The sequence below is a fragment of the Stenella coeruleoalba genome, assembly GCF_951394435.1.
Source record: "Stenella coeruleoalba genome assembly, chromosome: 7".
In the NCBI taxonomy this organism is placed as follows: domain Eukaryota; kingdom Metazoa; phylum Chordata; class Mammalia; order Artiodactyla; family Delphinidae; genus Stenella; species Stenella coeruleoalba.
The window spans coordinates 11005304-11032706 of NC_137153.1; the positions used below are offsets into that span (position 1 = coordinate 11005304).

Here is a 27403-nt window from a genome sequence, read left to right on the forward strand (position 1 = left end):
GATATTCAGAGGCTGGGTGTGAATAAGCAACAATTTGGTTTCGCTTTGCAAATAAATCACAGACCCATCAGGTTGAAACCAGGCCTCACACAATGGAGAACGCACACTGAAAAGCGTTGTAATAGATAAGAATTCTACCCCCCTCTGGCCTGGAAAGGATCGTTGCCCTGGGAATGAGGTTCTTAACCTGAATTAATCTTTGCTAGGGATTACTCCTTAGTCTGCCTGTGTACCCGCCGGTCAGAGGACCCCAGGAAACGTGATCCTAGCTTGGCCTTCCAGGTCTTGGGTCTGAGCCTTTCTGAAAACCCTCCACCTCCCTAGACTGTCCTGTAGAGAGAGAAGGGTCCCGGCCCGGCCTCGGGGGAGTTCTGAGTAGCAGGAAGATCTTTCTGCATAAAAGCACTTGCGTCCCCAAGCAAGCCAGAGGCCTCTACTGAGAGATGCGGCAACTTAGCGCGTGGTTTCCTTTTAAGGGTGTATTATCGATTTGTATTTATTTATTTATTTATTTTTTGCGGTACGCGGGCCTCTCACTGCTGTGGCCTCTCCCGTTGCGGGGCACAGGCTCCGGACGCGCAGGCTCAGCAGCCATGGCTCACGGGCCCAGCCGCTCCGCGGCATGTGGGATCCTCCCGGACCGGGGCACGAACCCGCGTCTCCTGCATCGGCAGGCGGACTCTCAACCACTGCGCCACCAGGGAAGCCCATATCACTTTGTATTTTTTAAAAAAAGAAGAAATTTGTGAGCACCAAAGCGACCAGGGTCTCCAGGGACTGTGGGATGAGACAGCAGAGGCCCCCGTTATTCCAGGTCCTCTGCTCCAAGGACCATCCTTCGGGAGGCTGGCCGGAGCCGTGGGGGCCGTCGGGGACCTGCAGCCCCTCCTCCCGCTGGTCTGGGGAGCCTGGCAGGAAGCCTCTTGTAGATGCTGCCACATTCCTCTGCTTCCTGAAGGAACATCTGAGAAGAGTGGGTCCTGGTGTCCCCAAGTACCCTGCTTCTAATAATGCAGCCAGTGTACTTTCCCGAGAGTAGGAAACACTGGTTTGGGAAATCTAGCGCATTTCCGTCTCTTGTGAACGTATATGAACAGACCACCCTAGCGCCCGGCCTGTGAAACCTTCTCTCGTCCAGATGGGCAGAGGCAAGCCTCCCACCCTGTCCGTTCGTTCCCGAACATGAAACTTGATACTTCAGTGGCAGATTTATCCAAACAGAGAATAATCTGAGCAAGGGAAATGATCCATTTGTGTTCTTCAAATGGGCATGTTTCATCAAACCACACTACGGCAGGCACAGAAAAAAATAACAACTCCGGTTGCCTGAAAGCTTATGATAGATGTGGAAGGTACTGGGTGCCAGAGAATTACAGACTCTACCTATAGGAGTTTCTCATACTGATTGTTGGAGAACAACAGGAAATAGGAAGGGAGCAGGTGAGAAGGTGAGGTTCTTTGTATGAGGAACAGTTAGGATCAATTTGTCCACCTCCTAACCTCCCACCCTCGCTCCCTCTGAGGAGGAATTATTATCTACAAATTCAAGGACACAGAGGAATTATCTACAAATTCAAGGACAGGGTAGGGGGAACCGGGGTGTGGAGGAAGAGCAGAAAGGAGTGCTGAACTCAGAAGGCAGGCACCTGACGGGAACAGAAACAGCTCTCTCCCCACACCTAAGCAAGGCGCTCAGCGATAACTGCACCTAATTGTGATAGAAAAGTGAAGTGTAAAAATGCAGGCCAGTTACAAGATGCCAACAATTTCCTCTACTCACTATTCAAAGGGTTTCTGAACTTGGATTTTATAGTTATCTTTAGGCATGTTTTTTTTTTTGGTGGTACGTGGGCCTCTCACTGTTGCGGCCTCTCCCGTTGCGGAGCACAGGCTCCGGACGCGCAGGCTCACCGGCCATGGCTCACGGGCCCAGCCGCTCCGCGTCATGTGGGATCTTCCCGGGCCGGGGCACAAACCTGCATCCCCTGCATCGGCAGGCGGACTCTCAACCACTGCGCCACCAGGGAAGCCCTAGGCATGTTTTTAATCGTCTATTGATGTATATTTATCTATCCTGGACCTAAGCGATTCAAAGCAGATACCGACTCAGACACTCCAGAAGTTCCCTGTCGGACGGTCAAAACAGGCACAGTCTGGAATCAAACACAATTAGGTGACACTTGTAGTTCGTTCTGGGGAAACCGGTGAGATGTACAGTGCATAACTTATTAGTTTGGCACGTATTCTGCTTCTCAGCCCAGGGCCGTGGGTCCTTGGACGAACACCTATCATATACCTTATCCAGTAATTAACCTCGTTTGTTCCGGAAGCCCGAAGCCCAGCCATGAATCTGCGAAGTGACTATATTTGCCTAACGATAAACCACAACAATGAATCACATATGATTATCCTGAAACAGGCAGGTATCACCCCTAATAGGAGCTGTGACACTACAGTTAAATAACTGAGACCCATCTCTCTGCCAGCAAGTCCCTGTTTCGAGTCCACGAAAAGGACACCAAGACACCCCTCTCTTCAGGGTTCAGTCCTTCACTGTATTTCTCTCGAAACAAACCACATGTCACATTTACTTTATGGATTAAGGTCATAGTAATGCTGCTTAGGCTTCTCAGGTACGACGAGGTAAAGGGAACGTGTGACCTGGACTAAACCTTGTTTTGCCAGATCTCAAAGCGAGTCTTGGGAAGCCAACACACACACACACACACACACACACACACACACACACACACACGATGAAAGACGATTCTGGCCTCAAAGGTGATGTATGTCTGTATCATGTCCTGTCTAAAGGCTGATACATTCCTTCCTTCCCAGGAACTAAGACTCTAAATACTTCCTCTCAGCCTCAGCATGACCTTCGATTAGTGAGAAATAAAGATTTCTGCATGTTCTCCTGCTGTATGCAGCCCCGAACACTATGAACCCCACCCTGGGGGTCCTACCACATCAGCAGGGGCCCAGGCTCATGGAGAATCACAGGCAGCCGCCCCACTAGGATCGTTTCGAGAACACTCCTGGGCCACATGTTGCCTTTCTCCTTAGTCTGTAAATACCTTGTCCTGAGACCCAGCCTGGAAGGTCTGACTTCAGCCATCAGGAGGTCGAGGGAATAAAAAGGGCCCCAGTGACTGTCACAGGGACCCGAAGACCCAGCCACCTGGGGCGGGGAAGCTTGGTGCTGCAGCTCCAGGGATGATTTTAAACTGGAGTTGAGCAGGGATGTCACAACCATGTGCTGAATTCTCACTAAGCTGCATCATTTCAGCAAAAGTAAACACCTAAAATGTGAGCCGCTGACGCTGAGTCACTTCAACAGGCAATGACTTTGGAGGAAATGACTTTGGAGGAAATGCACAACTAAAAGATCCTGCATGCCGCAAGTAAGAGATCCTGCATGTCCCAGCGAAGACCTCAATGCCACAACTAAGACCCGGCGCAGCCAAATAAGTTAACCAGATATTTTTTTGTTTTTTTTAAAAGCAGATGTTGAGCCATCACTTTCTGATTCTAATACCAAAGATTCTGTGTCAAACGTTTCCTTGACAGACTGGTTCAAGATGGCCAACTAGAAGGACGTGATCTCACTCCCTCTTGCGAGAGCACCAGAATCACAACTAACTGCTGAACAATCATGGACAGGAAGACACTGGAACTCACCAAGAAACATACCCCACATCCAAAGACAAAGGAGAAGCCACGATGAGACGGTAGGAGGGGTGCAATCACAGTAAAATCAAATCCCATAACTGCTGGGTGGGTGACTCAGAGACTGGAGAACACTTATACCACAGAAGTCCACCCACTGGCGTGAAGGTTCTGAGCCCCACGTCAGGCTTCCCAAGCTGGGGGTCCAGGAACGGGAGGAGGAATTCCTAGAGAATCAGACTTTGAAGGCTAGTGGGATTTGATTGCAGGACTCTGACAGGACTGGGAGAAACAGAGACTCCACTCTTGGAGGGCACACACAAAGCAGTGTACGCACTGGGACCCAGGGGAAGGAGGAGTGGCCCCATAGGAGACTGAACCAGACCTAACTGCTAGTGTTGGAGGGTCACCTGCAGAGGCAGGGGGTGGCTGTGGCTCACCGTGGGGACAAGGACACTGGCAGCAGAAGTTCTGGGAAGTACTCCTTGGCGTGAGCCCTCCCGGAGTCTGCCATTAGCCCCACCAAAGAGCCCGGGAAGGCTCCAGTGTTGGGTTGCCACGGGCCAAACAACCAACAGGGAGGGAACCCAGCCCCATGCAACAGCAGACAAGCAGATTAAAGTTTTACTGAGCTGTGCCCACCAGAGCAACACCCAGCTCTACCCACCACCAGTCCCTCCCATCAGGAAACTTGCACAAGCCTCTTAGATAGCCTCACCCACCAGAGGGCAGACAGCAGAAGCAAGAACTACAACCCTGCAGCCTGTGGAACGAAAACCACATTCACGGAAAGTCAGACAAGATGAAAAGGCAGAGGGCTATGTACCAGATGAAGGAACGAGAAAAACCCTAGAAAAACAACTAAATGAAGTGGAGATAGGCAACCTTCCAGAAAAAGAATTCAGAATAATGATAGTGAAGATGATACAGGACCTCGGAAAAAGAATGGAGGCAAAGATTGAGAAGATGCCAAAAATGTTTAACAAAGACCTAGAAGAATTAGAGAACAAACAAGTAGAGATGAACAATACAATAACTGAAATGAAAAATACACTAGAAGGAATCAATAGCAGAATAACTGAGGCAGAAGAACGGATAAGTGACCTGGAAGACAGAATGGTGGAATTCACTGCCGTGGAACATAATAAAGAAAAAAAATGAAAAGAAATGACGACAGGTTAAGAGACCTCTGGGACAACATTAAGTGCACCAACATTCGCATTATAGGGGTCCCAGAAGGAGAAGAGAGAGAGAGGACCCGAGAAAGTATTTGAAGAGATTATAGTTGAAAACTTCCTTAACATGGGAAAGGAAATAGCCACCCAAGTCCAGGAAGCGCAGACAGTCCCCATGCAGGATAAACCCAAGGAGAAACACGCCGAGACACACAGTAATCAAATAGGCAAAAATTAAAGACAAAGAAAAATTATTGAAAGCAACAAGGGAAAAACGACAAAAAACATACAAGGGAACTCCCATACAGTGAACAGCTGATTTCTCAGCAGAAACTCTACAAGCCAGAAGGGAGGGGCATGATATATTTAAAGTTATGAAAGGGAAGAACCTACAACCAAGATTACTCTACCCAGCAAGCGTCTCATTCAGATAAAATGGAGAAATCAAAAGCTTTACAGACAAACAAGAGCTAAGAGAATTCAGCACCACCAAACCAGCTCTACAACAAATGCTAAAGGAACTTCTCTAAGTGGGAAACACAAGAAAAGAAAAGGAGCTACAAAAACAAACCCAAAACAATTAAGAGAATGGTAATAGGAACATACATATCGATAGTTTTGGTAATACATGTTGATAATTACCTTAAATATGAATGGATTAAATGCTCCAACCAAAAGACGCAGGCTCGCTGAATGGATACAAAAACAAGACCCATATATATGCTGCCTACAAGAGACGCCCTTCAGACCTAGGGACACATACAGACTGAAAGTGAGGGGAAGGAAAAAGATATTCCATGCAAGTGGGAATCAAAAGAAAGCTGGAGTAGCAATACTGATATCAGACAAAATAGACTTTAAAATAAAGAATGTTACAAGTGACAGGAAGGACAGTACATAATGATCAAGGGATCAATCCAAGAAGAAGACATAGCAATTATAAATATATATGCACCAAACACATGAGCACCTTAATACATAAAGCAACTGCTAACAGCTATAAAAGAGGAAATCAACAGTAATACAATAGTAGTGGGAGACTTTAACACCTCACTTACACCAAAGGACAGATTATCCAGACAGAAAATTAATAAGGAAACACAAGCTTTAAATGACACAATAGAGCCGATAGATTTAATTGATATTTATAGGACATTCCATCCAAAAACACCAGATTACACTTTCTTCTCAAGTGTGCATGGAACATTCTCCAGGAGAGATCACATCTTGGGTCACAAATCAACCCTCAGTAAATTTAAGAAAATTGAAATCATATCAAGCATCTTTTCTGACCACAACGCTATGAGACTAGATATCAATTACAGTAAAAAAAAAATGTAAAAAACACAAACACATGGAGGCTAAACAATACGTTACTAGATAACCAAGATATCACTGAAGAAATCAAAGAGGAAATCAAAAAATACCTAGAAACAAATGACAATGGAGACACGACAACCCAAAACGTATGGGATGCCGCAAAAGCAGTTCTAAGAGGGAAGTTTACAGCTATACAGGTCTACCTCAACAAACAACAAACATCTCAAATAAACAATCTAACTTACACCTAAAGGAAATGGAGAAAGAAGAACAAACAAAACCCAAAGTTAGCAGAAGGAAAGAAATCATAAAGATCAGAGCAGAAATGAATGAAACAGAAACAAAGAAAACAATAGCAAAGAGCAATAAAACTAAAAGCTGGTTCCTTGAGAAGATAAACAAAATTGATAAACCATTAGCCAGACTCATGAAGAAGAAGAGGGAGAGGACTCAAATCAATAAAATTAGAAATGAAAAAGGAGAAGTTACAACAGACACCATTTTATTGGCAACTCTATGCCAATAAAATGGACAACCTGGAAGAAATGGACAAATTCTTAGAAAGGTATAACCTTCCAAGACTGAACCAGGAAGAAATAGAAAATATGAACAGACCAATCACAAGTAATGAAAGTGATTAAAAATCTTCCAACAAACAGAAGTCCAGGACCAGATGGATTCACAGGTGAATTCTATCCAACATTTAGAGAAGAGTTAACACCCATTCTTCTCAAACTCTTCCAAAAAATTGGGGAGGAAAGAACACTCCCAAACTCATTCTATGAGGCCACCATCACCCTGATACCAAAACTAGGTAAAGATACTACAAAAAAAGAAAATTACAGACCAATATCACTGAGGAATATAGATGCAAAAATCCTCAACAAAATACTAGCAAACAGAGTAAATCAATCAACGTGATACACCATATTAACAAATTGAAGAAGAAAAACGATATGACCATCTCAATAGATGCAGAACAAGCTTGTAACAAAATTCAACACCCAGTTATGATAAAATCTCTCCAGAACGTGGGCATAGAGGGAACCTACCTCAACATAATAAAGGCCATATAGGACAAATCCACAGCCAACATCATTTCAATGGTGAAAAACTGAAAGCATTTCCTCTAAGATCAAGAAAAGACAAGGATGTCCACTTTCATCACTATTATTCAACATAGTTTAGAAATCCTAGCCATGGCAATCAGAGAAGAAAAAGAAATAGAAGGAATACAAATTGGAAAAGAAGAAGTAAAAGTGTCACTGTTTGTAGATGACATACTATACACAGAGAATCCTAAAGATGCCACCAGAAAACTCCTATAACTAATAAATGAACTTGGTAAAGTTGCAGGATAGAAAATTAATGCACAGAAATCTCTTGCATTCCTATACACTAACAATGAAAGATCAGAAAGGGAAATTAAGGAAACAATCCCCTTCACCACTCCAACAAAAAGAATAAAATACCTAGGAATAAACCTACCTAAGGACGTAAAAGACCTGTACTCAGAAAACTGTAAGACACTGAAGAAACAAATCAAAGATGACAGAAAACATATGGAGAGATATACTATGTTCTTGGATTGGAAGAATCAACATTGTGAAAATGACTATACTACCCAAAGCAATCTACAGATTCGATGGAATCCCTATCAAATTGCCAATGGCATTTTTTACAGAAGTAGAACAAAATATCTTAAAATTTGTATGGAGACACAAAAGTCCCCGAATAGCCAAAGCAATCTTGAGGGAAAAAAATGGAGCTGGAGGAATCAGGCTCCCGAACTTCACACTATACTACAAGCTACAGTCATCAAGACAGTATGGTACTGGCACAAAAACAGAAATACAGATCAATGGAACAGAATAGAAAGCCCAGAGATAACCCCATGCACCTATGGTCAACTTATCTTTGATAAAGGAGGCAAGACTATACAATGGAGAAATGACAGTCCCTTCAATAAGTGGCTGGGAAAATTGGAAAGCTACATGTAGAAGAATATATTTAGAACACTCACACAAAAATAAACTCAAAATTGATTAAAGACCTAAATGTAAGACTGGACACTATAAAACTCTTAGAGAAAAACATAGGAAGAACACTCTTTGACATAAATCACAGCAAGATCTTTTTTGACCCACCTCCTAGAGTAATGGAAATAAAAACAAAAGTAAACAAATGGGACCTAATGAAACTTAAAATTAAGCCTTTGCACAGCAAAGGAAACCATAAACAAGATGAAAAAACAACCCTCAGAATGGGAGAAAATATTTGCAAACGAATCAACAAAGGATTAATCTCCAAACTATATAAACAGCTCATGCAGCTCAATATTAAAAAAACAAACAACCCAATCAAAAAATGGGCAGAAGACCTAAATAGAGATTTCTCCAAAGACATACAGATGGCCAAGAAGCACATGAAAAGCTGCTCAACATCACTAATTATTAGAGAAATGCAGATCAAAACTACAATGAGGTATCACCTCACACTGGTTAGAATGGGCATCATCTGAAAATCTACAAACAACAAATGCTGGAAAGGGTGTGGAGAAAAGGGAAACCTCTTGCACTGTTGGTGGGAATGTAAATTGATACAGCCACTATGGAGAACAGTATGGAGGTTCCTTAAAAAACTAAAAATAGAACTACCATACGACCCAGCAATCCCACTACAGGGCATATACCCTGAGAAAACCATAATTCAAAAAGACTCATGTACCACAGTGTTCACTGCAGCACTATTTACAATACAGGACATGGAAGCAACCTAAGTGTCCCTCGACAGACGAATGGATAAAGAAGATGTGGCACATATATATACAACGGAATATTACTCAGCCATAGAGAGGAACGAAATTGGGTCATTTGTAGAGCTGTGGATGGACCTAGAGGCTGTCATACAAAGTGAAATAAGTAGAAAGAGAAAAACAAATATTGTATATTAACGCATATATGTGGAATCTCGAAAAATGGTACAGATGAACTGGTTTGCAAGGCAGAAATAGACACAGATGTAGAGAACAAATGTATGGACACCAAGGGAGGAAGGCAGGGGGAGGGTGGTGGTGGTGGGATGAATTGGGAGATTGGGATTGACATATATACATTAATATGTTTAAAATAGATAACTAATAAGAACCTGCTGTATAAAAAAGAAAATTAAAAAAAACAACAGGGCTTCCCTGGTGGCGCAGTGGTTGAGAATCCTCCTGCTAATGCAGGGGACACGGGTTCGAGCCCTGGTCTGGGAGGATCCCACATGCCGCGGAGCAACTGGGCCTGTGAGCCACAACTACTGAGCCTGCGCGTCTGGAGCCTGTGCTCCGCATCAAGAGAGGCCACGACAGTAAGAAGCCCGTGCACTGCGATGAAGAGTGGCCCCCGCTCGCCGCAACTAGAGAAAGCCCTCGCACAGAAACGAAGACCCAACACAGCCAATAAATAAATAAATAAAAATTTAAAACAACAACAAGAAACCGCCTCCTTGACACTCGAGAGGGCAGTCCCCAGTTCCGGTCCTGTGCTTGGATGGGAGCTCCCCCGCTGCCCCTCGGGATGGCCTTCCCCATCCCATACTCCCGCTCTGTCCTGATCCTGATGCACGGCTGGAGGCTGACACCCCAGGAGATGGGCCGTGCGGCTCTCGGGAATCCTTCACGGTCTCCCCGGATACTCCAGGCATGAGAGGCCCATGTGAACTGGGGCATCGCCTTTGCAAAGACAAATGCTAACAGAGGTTCGCTTGTAGCTGAAGCACACTGAGTGCTGCGCTGTGTGATGAAGTTAGAAGGACAGCGGTATTTTTTATCTTGTTCATGCATTCGGTCAACAAACATTACTGAACACATTGTCTGTCACCAGGCTCCCTGCCAGAAGATGCAGCTACAAAGATGAGTAAGACATGACCCCCGGCTGCAGAAACCAGCGGGCCCCGAGAGGGCTGCAGACTCGCAGCCAACCTGGGGCACGTGGCGCGTGCCCTGTGCGCGTAGCGGGGACGGTAAGGATGCTGCTCGGCGGGGGTGTGGTCCCGAGCGGCACGGGGGTGCAGGCAGAGGAGTAGGAGGGAGAGGAAGCACTTCCAAGGCCAGAGGGGGCAGCAGGGCAGGTGAGCAAAAGAGGGGAGCCCGTGTGCACTGCTGCAGCTGACAGACGTTGTACAGACCAAGAGGGGATGCGCCACCTGCACGTCCCCTGCTCTGACCCCTGGTTCACTCAGCAGAGGAAACCTCAAAGTCCAGATGAAGATGCTGGCAAGCGTGGGAATTTTAAATGAAGGAAAAGGTCATTTCAAATCGGGGGGAAGAATACTGGGATCACTGACTACTCATCTGAAAGAAAATGAAGTTAAATTCCTAGTTTATGTGATACCTAAAAATAAATTCCAAGTACTCTAAACATAAAATTAAAACTATAAAGTTAATAAAAGATATGAAAACATTTTTCTAACCTTGGGACCAGAAAGCCTTTTCCAACATTTCAAGAATCCCAGAAACTCTAACAGAGAACCCTGATGGGATCGGATTTCTCCCAAATTCAACGTTTTACACTGTAACATCTGTTACACTAAAGTTGAGAGCAAATGAAAGAGTGGGAGAAAATTCTGGAATATTTGACAGACAAATGCTTAATAACTATGAAACATAAAGAACTCCTATAAATCAAGACAAAGAACCCAAAAGGAAAAAAAAAAAGGGAAAGGAGACGGACAGAGAAGTCACAGAAAAAAGGAATGCAGGTAGTATCAAAGTGCACAAAATCACTTGTGGTTAAATCATAATTAAATTTAAATAGATTGAAGTAATTTTTTAAAACAGATGACTTTTCCACCTTGCAGAGCGCCAGGGGAAGGGGGCCCTGATTATACAGTGTGTTGCTGGGAGGATGGGAAGGCACACTGCAAGGCTGGGTTTTCGCATCGACCAAAGTGCAAGATGAATGGAGCCTGTGACCCACTTCTAGAATTCTTGAAACACTTCAAATCAGGCAGGCCTAGATTGACTGGGAAAATATCAACGAGTGTAAGAAAATCAAGGTAGTGAAAAAAATCTCCTTGTCAGCATCTTTCTCCCCAGGGACACAGTTCTAGAGCCTTCCTCACGGCCTACATCCTCTGGGTGAAGCCGTCACCGGGGTCGCAGGCCAGGAAGGCGGCTGACCTCGTATCACTGTGTCACTGTGGGGCCCAGGCACGGGGAGGGGGAGGCACTGAGGATGGCACGAGGTCATGTCAACAGAACTGGGTCAGGGGACCATCCAGCAACTAGAGAAGCAGGTCAGCGGTGTCGCGTGGTGACAGTTAAAACCCGTGCCACCGGGCTTCCCTGGTGGCGCAGTGGTTGAGACTCCCCGCCTGCCGATGCAGGGGACGTGGGTTTGTGCCCCAGTCTGGGAAGATCCCACATGCCGCGGAGCAGCTGGGTCCGTGAGCCACGGCCACTGAGCCTGCGCGTCCGGAGCCTGTGCTCCGCAACGGGAGAGGCCACAAGAGTGAGAGGCCTGCGTACCGCAAAAAAAACCAAACCAAAACAAAAAAACTCGTGCCACCAGGAAAGGCCACGGCACACGGGTTACTGTGACTCGACATGACAGATCAGGACGAATGCCGGTGCCAACACCTTCCGACCAAATGACCGCTGGACAGAAACAGCAGCACCAACTCTTCCCGGAACCCGAGCATCATGAGAAAGGTGACAGCACAATCACAAAGATGCTGTAACTACAACTTCCCTCCAAACCCACGTCTGCCGAAATCCCCAATCTTTCCAGCCGTCCTGAGGATGGCTCAGCATTAAAAATTAACACCATGCCCCACTGAAAAGCTCTTAGAATTTCCCTCAAATTATTTATGAGAAGAAAAGGATTTCTCTTTTTCCTTGAAGATGTCTTTCTGTGAAAGTGTCAACAAGCTGATGTGTGGTTCGTCTGCATTCCCGATAGGTGGTAGGAGAACATTAAGCCTCTGTTCACAATGCCATTTAGACACGGAAGCTCTTAAACTTTTCAAGGAGGAGTTCAGTCTGCTAAAACAAGGAGGTTATCTTCCTGAAACCAACTTAAAACTCTTTGGGTGGTGAGAGTTCCAATAACGTTTATGCAAACAGAAAGCAAGTGCAACACTCACTTGAGCGATGCCGCACTGAATCCACACTCTTCAAATAAGAACCAAACACGCGCATGTGTCTGTAAGCATGGGGTCTATTTTCTAACATGTGAAATAGAAGCTATGAGGGGAAAGGATCCAAGCCTTTTTACAAAACAGAACTGAGAACAAATGGAGCCCCGCATGGCTGCACCTGTTACGGGGCTTCTGCAGGAGATGATAGCTCCCCCAAGCCACTGCAGAGGCCCACGTTATAAACACTGCAAGCTGCAAGGGCTCCTGCGACACCACCCCCAGCTTCCCAAGCGGGCTCTTCGCATGGTCCTGGGGCAGCTCTACCAAGCTGCTTCCTACATCACGTGGGACAGAGGTGGCCTGGGATCATCAGGGATTAGCTCGGCTCTCAGCTCAGGAAGGTTGGGGGGAGGCCCGGGCTGTTCAAAGCCTGCAGTTGTGCTTTGCTTCAAGGCATAAATAATATCTGAAAAGAACCCGTCTTTTCATTTCCTGGCAAAGGAAACATCTGACCCTCAGGCTCATTTGGCCTGATAATCTCCATTTTTAAAAATGTGCCAGGCACGTCAGTCCGTGCAGGCTGGCAGGAGTCTCTTCTGAGAGTGGGCGTAGGTGGTCTTCTGAGAGCACCCTGCACTGGGTGGATGGAAATAGCATCTCAGCCCTCACATCCTCATCCGAGGGGGATGGGGAAGGGTCTTCCCACTGCTAAGACTAAAGCAGTCTGGGCTCACACCCCAAAGGGGGAGCACAACCCATTAAAAAATGACGCTATAAATGGTGGCTCATTACCAGGCTGGCCCTCGACGTGACTCAATCTGGCAAATGAACCGAAGTACCACTTTTATGGAAAAATACATTATGGGTTCACACAAGTGACTTAACCGACTTTGGAATGATTCTTTAGCGGGCTGAGGTTGCTTCTTTAGTTGAGACCAGGGTTTCTTCTCTTGGGCTGGCATTTTGCTTCAGATAATTCTTGGGAGGGGTCTGTCTGTGCATTGCAGGATACTGAGGGCATCCCTGGCTTCCACCCTCTAGATGCCAGCAGTACATCTCCCTGGTCCTTTCCCTCCTGCCCCGGCTATGACAACCAAAAACACCTCCAGACATGGCCGGCGTCCTCTGGGTGAGAGAACCAGTGGGTTAGGCAAAGGGAAAGTTCATCCTGTGCATACCATACTCCGTAACATCCACACTCGCTGCTCCGAGGCTTGGGCGCGTTGGAGAGCAGCGGGCCCCTTGCATGCGGAGGGTATGTGTCGGGGGGTGGGGGATGTTGCTGGTGGAGGGGGGGGGGCGCCACTCTCGCCATCACATCCGTCCCAGCGTTAACTCGAGCTTCTAAACAACACTTAAGGGATATAAATGTTTTTGGTCTTTACTGAATGTCTTTTTAAAAGGTTGAGAACTTGAGAGAGGGAATAAGAAACTGCCCAGAAAACTATTTCCTTTCTTTACAAAACACACCGTACTACGAAGCAGAGACAGACGCACTTGGGATCCTGCCTGTGACAACACAGGACACTGGTGATGTGACCGATGACGGTGGCAGCTGCCGTCTACTGATGGCTTGGTGTGTTCCACGTGCTGGACTGACATTTCATACACGACACAAATTGCACAGCCCTGCCTGGCGGTAAAAGAGGATTATCTCCGCTTTACAGATAGGAAAACTGGCTCCGAAAAGTTGAGGAACTTGCTCAAAGAGATGCCATTGTGCTGTTCTGCTGAATTTGCAGTAATATATTTATAGTTACATAAATTTTGTCTCATGCCTTTTGAGGAGTTGATTTTTTAAATCTCAAATACTGAACATATTTAAGAGAAATTCGGTGTAACACTTCCCTAGGTTAATGCACTACTCCACGCTTCATCTGAGAGGCAAAGGATGCTGTACACTTAGTGCTGTGGGCGCTGACCCCCTCCTGGATATGTTGCAGGGGGTGATACACTCAGGTCTCAAGACGTGGCTGGCACAGTTTGTTGAGGCCCCCTGACAGAAGGAGTTGAAAGCATCTCACGGGCTACTAAAAACATTTGCAAAGCAGAGGATAAAAACACTAGAGCCATGTAAACGAAAGCAAAATGTATAACAATAAATTCCACAAAGGTCGAGTAGCTGTGAGACAACTGTGAACTTTGTACAGTTCGGCTCGGCTTCCTTACGCTGTGCATGTTTATTTGCAGAGATAATTCTTAGTTATTTTTGGTGGCAGAATGCTACAGGGGAATGGAAAACAAATCCACAGGAAAAGTCTAAAACCTCTCCTGAAGGAAGAATTTCCAAGTTAATTGCTAACGAACCAGGCATGTTTACAAAGGCCTGTGCCTTTTCCAAAGCTGACTTTTTTATTTTTTAAAAATTTTTATTGGAGTCTAGTCGCTTTGCAATGTTGTGTTAGTTTCTGCTGTACAGGAAAGTGAATCAGCTATATGTATACATACATCCCCTTTTTTAGATTTCCTTCCCATTTAGGTCACCGCAGAGCACTGAGGAGAGTTCCCTGTGCTAAACAGCAGGTTCTCATGAGTTACCTATTTTATACGTAGTAGTGTGTATATGTCCATTCCAATCACCCAGTTCATCCCACCCTCCCCTCCCCCCTTGGTAACCATAAGTTTGTCCTGTATATCTGTGTCTCTATTTCTGTAAAGCTGACTTTCTTGAAATGTTTATTTATCATCTGATAAAGGTGCCAACGTGCGTTTCAATGGTTTAAAGTCAGAGTACGGAGCTACAGCAAAAATACACTGGGTAACTGGTACCTGAAATAACAGGGAACCACTTTCTGGCACCTATATATTCCTACTTACCTCCAGCAAAAGGAAAACTGAAAACAGGACATTCTGTGGCCATTTGTGGTTCCTCATGTTATTGGACTTGTGGGTTATTTCTGTAACATGGTTGGTGGACCACCCCAAACGTGTCCTTCGGTGAACTCCAAAAAAAGTCTTCCTCCGGAAATAGCTCACACATTAGCCTCTCCTCATCTGTGGGAATGAAGTGACAACACGAGGGACACAAAGCAAAGCAGCTGCTGCCCCTGCCAGGGACAGGAAAGAGCCCGTCCCTTCTAGGGCCCGCGGGGCTGGCGCCGGGAACAGCCGTCTCACTTTCTCAGCACCAACAAGAAACGAAACTCCTCCTGGAATCACAGAGCACCCGTGGTGGGCAACTCGCCAGACGGCTCTGAACACACCTGGGTGTGTGCACGCCTCGTACGCAGATCATGGCGGGGTCCTAACCCTGCTTCTTTGTGACGGTGACGGGGCTGGTGCAGCGACCATCAGCCTCTCATCCACTCCGTCTGGTCAGAGGCTTTCACCACCCCTTGCCTTCCAATCGGGAGGACGAGCAGGTGCTGGTGGGCACAGTGGGCACCACGCACCCGCTTCTCATCTGGATGTGTGAGCACCAAGGCCACCAAACTCTCACACTCACTGGAAGGACCAGAAACAAGGTGTGCAACGTGGTACGAGGGCTTAGTCAACGGGAGTGGTTGCTAACGGGAATTACACTCATTTTGTTTGCTTTCAGCAGTGGTCTACTGTGTACACAGGTAACATTCCTACGTAGGAGCACCATTTTCCACGCTGTATCAATCACCTCCTTGTTACTAACACTGCTGCATGCAAACTCCTAGCCAATCAGCCCAGAAACGGAAATCTACATCCTGGTTAGCACGTGGGCATCTTCCTGTCAGAGACGGAGACTTAGAGACCACGGGTCCTCGAGTGGCACCACCATGCATGTATTTTATGATGAGGATAAACGTTCTGCCGTTTCCCCTGTTTTGCCTGGTTGTTCTGAATATTGCTCCGTGTTACTTGTGTCCTGAAATGCCTGTTACGATGTACGGTGACTACCAAAGCTGAGCTGGAACATCAAAGGCCAGGATCACCAGTTCTTTTACAAACTCCACAGTGTGTCTTCCTTACGAGGTCTGAGAACAGCCAACGGATTTCTCAGCACAGCCACTGGCCACAAGCATGCCCAGAGGCTTCTGATGCCCCGCCCTGCACCCAGGCTCTGTCTCCGAGGCACTGGTGTCTGCCCCTTCCTCTCCCGGCGCCCAAGGACGGAAGAGAAGTGAGCCCAGGGGACCCCGGCTCTGCCAACCTCCCAATGAGAGAAACGACATACGGGGGCCGCTTGCCAAGGCTGGACCCCTACCATCAAGACTTCGCGCAATCTCCCTGGCGGGGCCACTACGACTCCAAGGCAGCCCTCACAAAGCCACGGTTGAGGTCCAGGCCCCAGCCCCACTCTGTTCCCACGCTTCCCTCCTCTCCCGGATACAGGGCTCAGAGCCCCACCCTGGCTCTTTATACCCGGGACCACCTCTGCTCCGGGCCCACGGGAGCCGCAGGCTCGGTCTGGAGTCCCTGGTCCCCCGAGAATCCTCCCCGAGGCCAGCCCAGCAGAAAGACCCGGTGGGGTCCAGGGACCTGAGTGTGTACACGTTGCCATGGTCACTGCCCCTGCACAGGTGTGACGTCACTTCCTCCTGTCCTGCAGTAGGAGGAAGGGGCTGCGCCGTCCCATCTGCCCACTGTCAGCACGGACGGTCCAGTCACAGCCACTTAATGACCACAGGACCGGGGAAACGTCACATAAAAGAGGGGTTGGGACTGCACTGTCTCCAGGGTCCCTTCTAATGGGAAAGTTCTGCGGTCCCATCGTTTTACTTGGTGGGGAGGGAGTTCCCCTCTGCCAGGTGAAGCATGCAAACGTACACATGGTATTTTCGTGACCATGATACTTGCACTAGAGGGGAGAAGCTGCATGACGCTGCCTGGCCTTGAACGGCCGTGTAAGGAGCAGCACAGGCAGTGCATGTCGGGGCATGACTGGGAGCCGAAGCCTGGACGTGTCAGACACCCCATCACCTGGCACCTAAGGAGACGCAGTGTTAGCCTCTGGGCTTTCTTTTTTTTCTGTTAAGATTTTTTTGATGTGGACCATTTTCAAAGCCTTTATTGAATTTGTTACAATATTGCTTCTGCTCTGCGTTTTTACTTTTTGGCCGCACAGGATGTGGGATCTAAGCTCCCCGACCAGGGATCGAACCCGCACCCCCTGCATTGGACGGCGAAGTCTTAACCGCTGGACCGCCAGGGAAGTCCCAGCCTCTGCTCTTTTTCAGAGCGATTAAGATAAAATGAGGAAAAGAGATTAGCAATGCAGGCCTTCCTGGGGCAGAGACTCTTCTGGGGGTTAGAGGGCTGTGGGCTGGGAGGTACACAAGGGAAAGGGCGGCAGAAACGGAGCAGCTGCTAGGTCAGATCCGGGTCCTTTCACCCTCACCCCCACCTGCCAGGTCATTACTGGAGAGGCTCAGAAAGTACATCCCGGGCCTTCAGGTCAATCAATCAGGCTTGGTTCTCACACCTGAGATAGGAAGCATGTAGACTCCTGAGGGCCCACAGTGCCCCGCTCCGGCCACAGTCCTTCCTGAAGTGATCTGGTACGTGGGAAGGGGATGTGCACCTTTTGGCCAGAAACTCATTCACGAGAAGCCAAGCACTGCCCCTATGCCACGGGTTATTTCTCCCCCCCTGGCCAACAGTCTAGAAACTTCAGCCGGGTCCCCGGGAGCACACACGATCTCTGGCTGCTGGTGAGAAGCTGCACAGAGACTGCTCTCAAAAGATGTGACCTTTAAACCCACAGTGCACGCATTAAACTGACCTTTAATGATAGACAACTGCTATGTTCCTTGAGACAAATTAAAACTCCCATATACACAGAACATATACTTAAGGAAAATCCACTTTACATCCACCCCTACAACATCCTGTACGCGTTATACTGCAACATTCCAAGAGGCCTTTTAAAAGACTCAAACAATACATACAATATTTTCGTTACTGTGATACTTTCATTAGAGGGGAGAAGCTGTTTGCGTTTTGTCTTCTGAGTCAAGAGTGGAAGAATGAATTCATTACTGCTTTGAACCCTTAAGGATATCTACTTCTTGGATATCTCTCTCTTGCCTTAGAAGAATAAGACAAAAGGAGATGTTGAAACGATCTGCATAAGAACAACGGACACTGAGGGTGCCGGCCCCCAAGTCCCTCCCCGTAGTTTCTGACACGGGACTGAACAGCCTACCTGCCCCTCGGTCCTTGCTGTCCTCATGCAGCAGCTTGCCCACGGAGTTATACCACTTGAGCTGGGGCTCAGGGAGGCCATACACGCTACAGTTGATCAAGGCACTGTTCCCTTCCTTGACGATGATATGGTCGGTTCTGGCAATGACCACGGGCACTGAGCCCACGACCGTGTCAGTGCCATTTAAAGTGCTGTTGGCCACACTCTTAGCAGTCGCCAGAGTGGACACTAGGATTAACAAGGACGCAGAAGGCAGCAGGCACACAGGCAGAGGGCGCGTCACTCCGTCCATCCTCTTCGCTTGCTCTGCAAGGCACCAGAGCAGGTGGGCCAGGGGAGTCTTCTAGCAGACAACACCCTGCTCACAGCAGGCCAAGGGCCAAACCCGGCCTGGGTCCATGGAGTTGGCTCTGGATTAAGAACCTCTGTAAAGAAAACAAACAAAAAAAAACCACGGAAATGTTAGCGCCCATACTTTAAAAGGATTATTTATAAAATGTTAGAAACCCAGCTAAAGTACACATCTGTGTAATTTTTAAATAGCACACAAATTCAGAAGATGTTCCAAATATTCATGGAAATCGTGATGATACACGTCTGTTATTTTTGCTACTGAAACATATGACTCTTAGCAGGAACATGTTAACTTTGTACCACATGACTTCCTGGGGCTCAAAACCTGACTCCGGGCTTCCCTGGTGGCACAGTGGTTGAGAGTCCGCCTGCCGATGCAGGGGACATGGGTTCGTGCCCCGGTCTGGGAAGATCCCATGTGCCGCGGAGCGGCTGGGCCCGTGAGCCATGGCCGCTGAGCCTGTGTGTCCGGAGCCTGTGCTCCACAACGAGAGAGGCCACAACAGTGAGAGGCCCGCGTACCGCAAAAAAAAAAAAAAAAAAAAAAAGCTGACCCCTGCTTCTTTCATCCCGCACCTCGAGGCCTCCTCCCATCCCTCACCTGTCCCCGTCGTGGACACCGGTGGTGCACCTGGGCCCTCCTAACCTCTCTGCTGGCCGAAATGAATTCCAGCTCCTGCAGTGAGCACCTGGGCTCTGCCACATCGGAAGGGCCCCCCAGAACCAGGGCGGTGTCCCCCTCACCCCCACCAGGACACCCCCTTCCCCTTTCAGGCAACTGCCCCGGCTCCTGGAGCTTCCGGGCGACCCGCGCCACCTGCCCTCATCCCTCGCTGAATGCCTTGCTTTCCATCTTCACCTGCCTCCCTGGATGCAGGGGGTGACATGACGGGTGGCTGCACTTCTTCACCCAAGGATCTAACCTTCACCTACACCTCTACTCTCCATTTCATCCACTAATCACACGGCCACACCCAGGACCCTTCTTCTCTCCAAATTCTAAATTCTGAAGTTCCAGTTCATTCTGAAGTTCTCAATACCCGTCTTTCCCTGCACCTCACCTTCTCAGTCCCCTCACTGGGCTTCCTGGCCGTCCTACTCTCCTCAGGTCCTCCCTCTCACCCAGCTGGCTCACTTCCTTTCCGCCCCCTGCCCACACCCGGGCACATGGACTGCACCCCCTGCACCCTCAGCTCTCACTCTCCCGCCACAATCCCTCTGCCAGCGCCCAGCCGCGATCCACCCATCGCTTGCCGTCCCAGTTCCTACTCCTTGGAGACTGGAGCAGGACTGGGTGGGCATCCTACACCCATGACATGACCACAAGAATAAGAGGACGGTCGCCAGCCCCAGCCAGGTCCTCCGTGACAGCTGGCAATCCAGGAGAACTTCACTGAGGAGGTGGCCCCAGAGCTGAGGGCTCTTTGGGAATCAACCATGCCTAGACCCCGGAGAAGAGCATTCCAGGAAGAGCCGACAACCAAAGGAAACGGGGCGCTACGAGATGGGCCCAGATCACCTAGGGCTTTGGAGGACAGAGTAAGGAATCTGGATTTTAGCTGACGTTCATTGAAAAATGTTAAGCAGGGAAGGGACAGGATATGATTTGTCTTTCTTAAGATCAACTTTACTGTGGCATAATTTACAAATTAAAAAAGTGCCCATTTTACGTATGCATTTTAATAGGCTTTGACAGATTTATACACTCACATAACCACCACGATAAACAAGATATAGAATGTTTCCATCACGACCAAAAGTTCCCTTGTGTCCCTTCCCAGTTTCAGTTTTGCCACGGACCCATTCCAGTTACTTCTGCGTACGGCGTGAGGGAGGGATCTCCCCACACGGACATCCAGCCATTTCTGCACCACCTGTAGAAAAGACCATCCTCTCTCAGCGGACTGTGTCTCAAACACAGTGACTCTATCACTAAACTCTTCCTGCTGTTCCACTAGTGCCAATGCCTGCCCTGAGTCTGATGTCATCCTGACCGTACTGTCTGCCTCAACTTTCTTGGTATCTACAGAGTCTGAAATTGTCCCTGACACTTTACATGCCCAACGGATTGCTGAACGAATGAATCTGTCTGCAAAAGCAGAAATTATCACTTCAAGCGTGTGGACAGTAACACTGAAGAAGTACCAGGGGTGATAAAGCAGCCTCAGACCACAGACTTCTTCAGTCGGAAAGACACGGGTTTTCTTAGCGCTACAGCCTTCCACACATACACCCCACGGGGCCGGGTGCCTTCCTGCCCAAGGCGGCCCACAACACACATGACTTCCCAGTAGGAATTGTAGGGCCGAGGAGCATGACAGACACCCTGCCGTGGCTCTGTCAATGGTTTTCTATACTTGGGCTCATCTTGTGGTTTCCTTTTAGCAGGAAAGCTGACCTGCGCCATACAGAACGCTTAAGAGCACGGCCTCAGGTTTGAGAGCGACTGGGATCCCACCCAGATCCAACCACCCCGACGGCCTGGGTGTTTCCGGCCCAGGACTTACCACGTAAGGACTGTTAACAAGGATTCATGATCAAATATACATCAAGCATGCATTGCTCAGCTTGAAAAATAAAAATTACTAATACAGCATATAAAGCGTCCTTTACTGAAACTACGCTTCTCGAGTTTATTCTCATTTCAGGTTGTTATCACACCTTGTTTTTGGTTTTGCTGAATACATTATGACTACCATCCCACCACCAGAAGTCATAACAAATGGTTCCTGGCACTGGTTCCTTTGGTGGGACTCAGGTCTGAGAAGCATGAGCTCTGTGGGCAGCGAGCGCCTGGGGACACTCACTCCCTGGCATGAGGCCGGGGCAGACGCCCGACCAAGGACCTCAGGGAGGATCAGAAACAAGTCGGTGAGCGAGACAGGTTCTCATAAATATGTGCAGTAAATACACTGTGACCTTTTTTCCCCACAACTAGGGAGAATGCAGCAAATGGGAGATCACAGTGGGTTTTTTTTTTTTTTTTTTTTTTTTTTTGCGGTTCGCGGGCCTCTCACTGCTGTGGCCTCTCCCACTGTGGAGCACAGGCTCCGGACGCGCAGGCCCAGCGGCCACGGCTCACGGGCCCAGCCGCTCTGCGGCACGCGGGATCCTCCCAGACTGGGGCACGAACCCGTGCCCCCTGCATCGGCAGGCGGACCCTCAACCACTGCGCCACCAGGGAAGCCCCACAGTGGGTTTTAAGGTGTGTAAATCAGAGCTGCTTTCAAACAAAGGCTGGCCACATGGTTTCTCCTTTCCAACACACGGTGCCAGCCAGGACAAAGGGAAGGGGAGACGGCTGTGCTGTCATCTTTTAATCACGTCAGTGGGTGTTCTGGGCTGGACACACAGCGACTGCTCTGAAATGGCACGAGCTCGCTTAGAGGCCTGACCAGGTGAGGGGAGAGACTTCCCCTCTGCTGCGGGCACGTTGGAGAGCTGACTCATCCCTCCCCTCCTTTTCCATCTGAAAAGTCACTGGGGTGCTTCGAAAGCAGAACACGTCGCCTATGCGCTGTTTGAAAGCCAAGCGTTTGTACTCTAAAACTCTCTGTGAACGCTCATTTTTGAAAAGGCGCACTAACGAATTAACAGGCTTTGGTAAAGAATTCACCGTGTCTCACGCCGTGTCCTTTCCGTTCAGATTCTCAAAAAAGTCTTTATTATGTGTTGGGCACACCGCCAGGCGCTTGGGGGCGGCAGGGGGCGTTGGGGGCGCTAGGAACCCAACAAGCCACAGGCCGTGTCCGCTTCCAATCCCTTGTGGAGAGAGACAGGTAAATTCAATGCACTGTGCAGGTGCTGGGAGACCGGGAGTGGCTGTTGGCCGCATCCAGGCCCAGCCCAGCTCCCCTCCCCACCTCCGGGAGTCCCACCGCCCATCCCGGGGCAGATGCAGCTTGTGCCAGCCTCCTGACACCCCTCCCACCCAGGACCTTGCCTTTTCCCAGTTCCGTGCTGGGGAAACATCCGCTCGGTAACAAGGAGAACGCGTGGAGGGCAGGGACTCGGCGCAGTTCTGCAGAGTTTCCTCCATCTCGGCCGCCCACGGTCCTGCTTCCCTCCCATACCTGCCCTGTGGCCACGCTGGGGTGGGATCCACCGGCACCTGCTCAAGGGGAGGGAGGTGCAAGAAGGACATAAAGACATCGCGTCCCTCTGAACGCTGGGGAAACAAACGTACTTTGTTCAGCCTGTCGGACTCTGCAGACAGCACCGTGACAAGTTCAGTTGATAAGACTGTCAGGCTGGGAAAGACATTTCAGCCACTGTAGAATTAACCACGAGGACTGTAATCCGGCGGCTTAAAACGCAGTCCTTCAAAATACAACAACGAAGGCCACAGATTCCCAAACCGGGGTTTAGGGACAGCCACAATGGACAAATTGTTAAGGTTCACATGTTTGCTCAGGGCCTTTGGGAAAACGTTCACAGAATACTTGACTTTTTTTTTTTTTTTTTAAACGAATGAAACAAAAGAGAAAACGCTTAGCAAGCATCAAATGTCCTTTCTTTAACTTGACCCCTTTCTTACTTTCCAACAATTGCATCTTATCTAAAAGCATTTTAATAAAATGCTTTGTGGAGGCTTATTTGCTATCTCTGCACCTATAATAAAACATGACTACTGACCATGAATTTCTGGAGTTGGAAGGAAAAGGGCCTCTTGTTTCAGGGTGTTTTGAACTACATGAACGTACAGGATTGTTTTTTCTTGGCAGTATTCGTGCTGGCATTTCCCCATCAACTGTGATGAATAATTTTATACTTCACAGAATGGGGTTTTGTCACAAAATCTACGAAGAGCTATCACCATTTTTCATTTGTGCGTAAATGATGTGACGGGCACAGGCGCCACCTTTTAGATAAGACACAATCTTGATAGGTCCCTACTCATCAGGCGAGGTGGGAAATCTCAACTTCCGGTGGAATGGACAGGGCCTGATGTGCTCATTACATCGTAGATGCTAACGTTCAAAAGGGTAGCCAGCTGCGGCCACCCTAGTTACAGATATCTTTCTGCAACTTCCTTTCCCATGCATCATAATCAATGAAAACTACCTATGCTAACCTGTTTTACAAACATGGTTTAAAAAAGATTTTCTTTGGCAATGTTAAAGAAAAATGACAAAATTCTACCAGGCCATTCTTTCTCCCCTAACTTGAGTTTTTAGGTAGTTAAGGTGATGTCTGAACATGGGCTACGGGAATCCAAAGTCAAAGATGAAGAGCTTTGTGGAAGAAGCACGTTCCTGCCACGGTGACTGTAGCCCAGCATCACATCATTTAAGCTCTAAATCAGCTAAGTTCTATCTCAATGTCCAAAGTTGCGCTACAGAAAGAGGTTCATCTGGGCCTTCTTTCTTCCCGACATGTGTCCTAGAATCTGTCTGGGCAGGGACTCCTGATGTCTCTAACCACACAAAGGTAACTCTTGACTCAGATGGTGATAGTTACATGAAAGCATGAAGAGCATCCTGTTTAGGTGACGTTCAGAAGCACCGAGCACCAATCCAAACCACTACACTGTAACTGAGAAGATTCCCTGTGCGAGGCACACTGCCGGGGTGTGGAACACCCAGGGAAGACACGGTCCTCACCCCTGTCACCCAAGAGTCAAGGAGGAGGACAAAGTCAATCAATAATTACAGGACAGTGTGGCAACCGCCCCATCAGAGAGGGGTCAAGGATCCACATGGTACAGGACAGGAGACCCAAGTGGCAGAGGGCCCAGGAAGACCTTTCTTCCAAGAAGTGACCCAGCGGTTTAATTACAAAGGAGTCCACCAAGGGGGCCGGGGCCAGAAGCTGACCCTATAAGAGGAAACGGTGATTAGAGAGGACCCAACACACTCGCGGAAAGGTGTGCATTACGCATCACTGGTGACGTGCATAAGGCGGGGGGCTGGAAAGGCAGAGCGCCCGGATAACAAGGGGGGGCCTGTAACACCAAGGATGGGGCGCGCCCACAGGTAACGGGGGGAGTGACCTCCAGACAAGGTCGGCAAGCTCACTGCACAATTCAGAAGGAGCGAGAACAAAAGGTCTCATTCCTACTTTACCAACTACACTGATGTTCAGGCCTCTATTTTTCCGATACACAAAAGGCACCTACTTTTCAAAAACGGATCTGTTTTAAATCACTGTTTTTCAGACCTAACAATGAATGACAGGCCCAGAGATGCCATCTGAGTAATAGGTTATTTTCTATGGGTGCATCGTGTGAAGAAACCCTTCTTAGAGCTTCAACAGTTTTTCCACAGGGTACGTTTTTCTGGTTAAAAGTAAGAATCATGTAAGATAAAGCTCTCATAAATATAACGGTTAGAAAAGGAGAAAGAGAAAAAGAAGAGTATTAAAGGCTTCCCTCTACAGACAATGACTATTGTCAGGTGAGATAAAAATGGTCCCATCACATGGGTTTGTTCACAGAACAAGAGGAGTAGATCTGGAAGAACCTGGGTATCTCTTCTCAAAGGCGTTTTTTTTTACACAAGATGAGAAAGGGAGACCAAAGAAGGTAAGCAACTGGCCTAAGGTCACACAATTTATTGGCTTCAAACCAGGATACAACGTCACGCCCATGTCAGGCCTGATATCACGTTAAAACCTCTCATTCCGTAAAGGCGATTTTTCGTTGTTCTAGCAGTTCAGACAGGCACAGAGGACTATTCTAATCACAAGCGTATCTTTTAGAAGAGCTTATTGATGTTTTAGGGTGTAGTTAACGTCTTCTAATTGTCATTCTAAATGAATAGGCTAAAACACTTTCGGGTCCAATTAATGTAAATTCTTAATTGATCAGAGAGATACTTCCTCAGGAATCTGATGGTCCAAGGAGTAAGCCAAACCTGGGAACTGAATACAGATGGGACACATACACTGGTGGACGGTGCCTTTGTGCTACCAAACCTGTTCCTGAAACACATCACGATGCAGATAAAAGGTGAGGATGCTGTGTTGGCATTTTTCTCTTACCTTGAAACTCTGATGATCAGATCCTATACAGGCCCTGAAGCTGGTCCAGAAGCACCTGGGGCTGCTTGTCTTTCTCTGCCCGCCTCTACCACTAGATAGGTTGTCCAGCATCTCCCAACTCCACTTAAAAAAACTGTCCTTTCCAAACATCCTCCCTACTCTTTGGAACGTGTATATAGGGAGATACATATTTTCACCCTAGTGCAGTTAATTTCTCTTACGGGCTAACCTACAGCACAACTTCAGCCAACCTTCAATTCTTGTTGTAATTTCATTGCAAGCCCGTTTCCCGAGACGCTCTTGATGTAGTTCATGCATAAGCTCCTCTGTCCAGAGCGAAGCCAGACAGGAGCTGGTGGGCGTATGGGAGCCTGGACGTATCAACAGGCTGGCCTGGAAAAGTGGCCAGAGGATTCGACGTCTTGGGGCGATGTTGGATGGACACGCTGACCCCCGGCTGCCTGCTCGCAAGGCCAGCGTTCTGCCTGGACAGAGGGGCAATCCGCCCCCCCACCCCGACTGCCAAAATCAGAGACCAATATTCTTAACCTGCTTCCTAAATATGATGTTTAGGCCTGACGCGATTGCGAGTTTAGATTTTCTTGCGGATTCACACGCCGTAAACACTTAAGGCCGTGGCAGTGAAAGCCCCTTTCTCAACCCCACCTGCCTGTACACAGACCACCTCCCAACTGCCAAGGGTGAGGCACTGTGTGCACTGAGGGGGGCCCTTTTCCACAGAAGCCATCCCTAAGGGATGATTGATTATTTCTCCTCCAAATCCACCATCCTGTACCGCAACGAGCAGGGGTGTGGCTGAGCTGTGGAGGGAAGGAACAGGGAGGTGTCTGTGTCCAGACCAAGGTCCCCCTGCAGGGAACAGTCAGGGCAGAGCACCAGGTTGCCAGCTGTCCAGGACTTGGTGGATGGCCAGGAAGTGGCCTGGGTACCACACAGCACGTGGGGACTTGTCCTTTGCCGGGAATGCACCTTCCTGAGTGTTCCCACCATCCTGTACAACAGGGCGCCAGCTCCTGAAGCCTTTAGACCTCCATCCACACCCTCCAGATGCCTCACCTCAACACAGAGGGGAAGCAGCTCAGGTCCCTAGCGGCGCCTGTATGCGCAGGCGGGATGGGGTGGCTGGGGGCTGCGGGGAGGGACCCTCCTCCTGCGGCAGGGTCAGGGCTCTCCCTCAGCCCCACCCCTGGCGAGCTCAGCGCCACCACAGAGCCTCGCTGCTCGCGTGGACGGCGGTGAGGACCCGGGTGCCGTGGCCACACCACCTAGCGCCCCCTCTTCAGACCAAAGCCCACCACGGAGTTAGCCCCTGCTGTGCCCCTGCCCGGGCCCTGCCAGCTCCATTTCGCTTGCTAATGCTTGACAGAGAGGCCCTGCAACTGCTCTTGCAACCTGGGGGTATCACTGTTATCCTGGCAATGCTGTGACCGGACATATTCTCTGTAAATTCTATGTGAACTACAGAAAGGTGTGGTTGGTGCTCAAATACCTGCCGCCATCCTGGGCACCAGGCGTTCCTTACGTACTTTTGTAAATGTCTGGTAGTGGCCTGTGTGTGGGGAGGCCTCAAGGAAAACACACCAGGAACACTCTTTAGTTAGCGCAATGCACATTTCCCAGGGCTCCTCACTGAAGGGTA

General features: G+C 48.5%; 1 protein-coding gene across 4 annotated transcripts in view; it reads right to left on the reverse strand.

The window, feature by feature from the left end:
• MFAP3L (microfibril associated protein 3 like) overlaps positions 1–27403 on the reverse strand; it is a 44886-nt gene that overhangs the window by 7149 nt on the left and 10334 nt on the right. For all 4 annotated transcript variants that reach the window (XM_079926828.1, XM_079926827.1, XM_079926825.1 and 1 more), the window contains exon 2: positions 18409–18833. In XM_079926828.1, the coding sequence (XP_079782954.1) occupies positions 18409–18700 (292 nt within the window). In that variant the 5' untranslated portion in view covers positions 18701–18833. The remainder of the gene's footprint in view (positions 1–18408; positions 18834–27403) is intronic.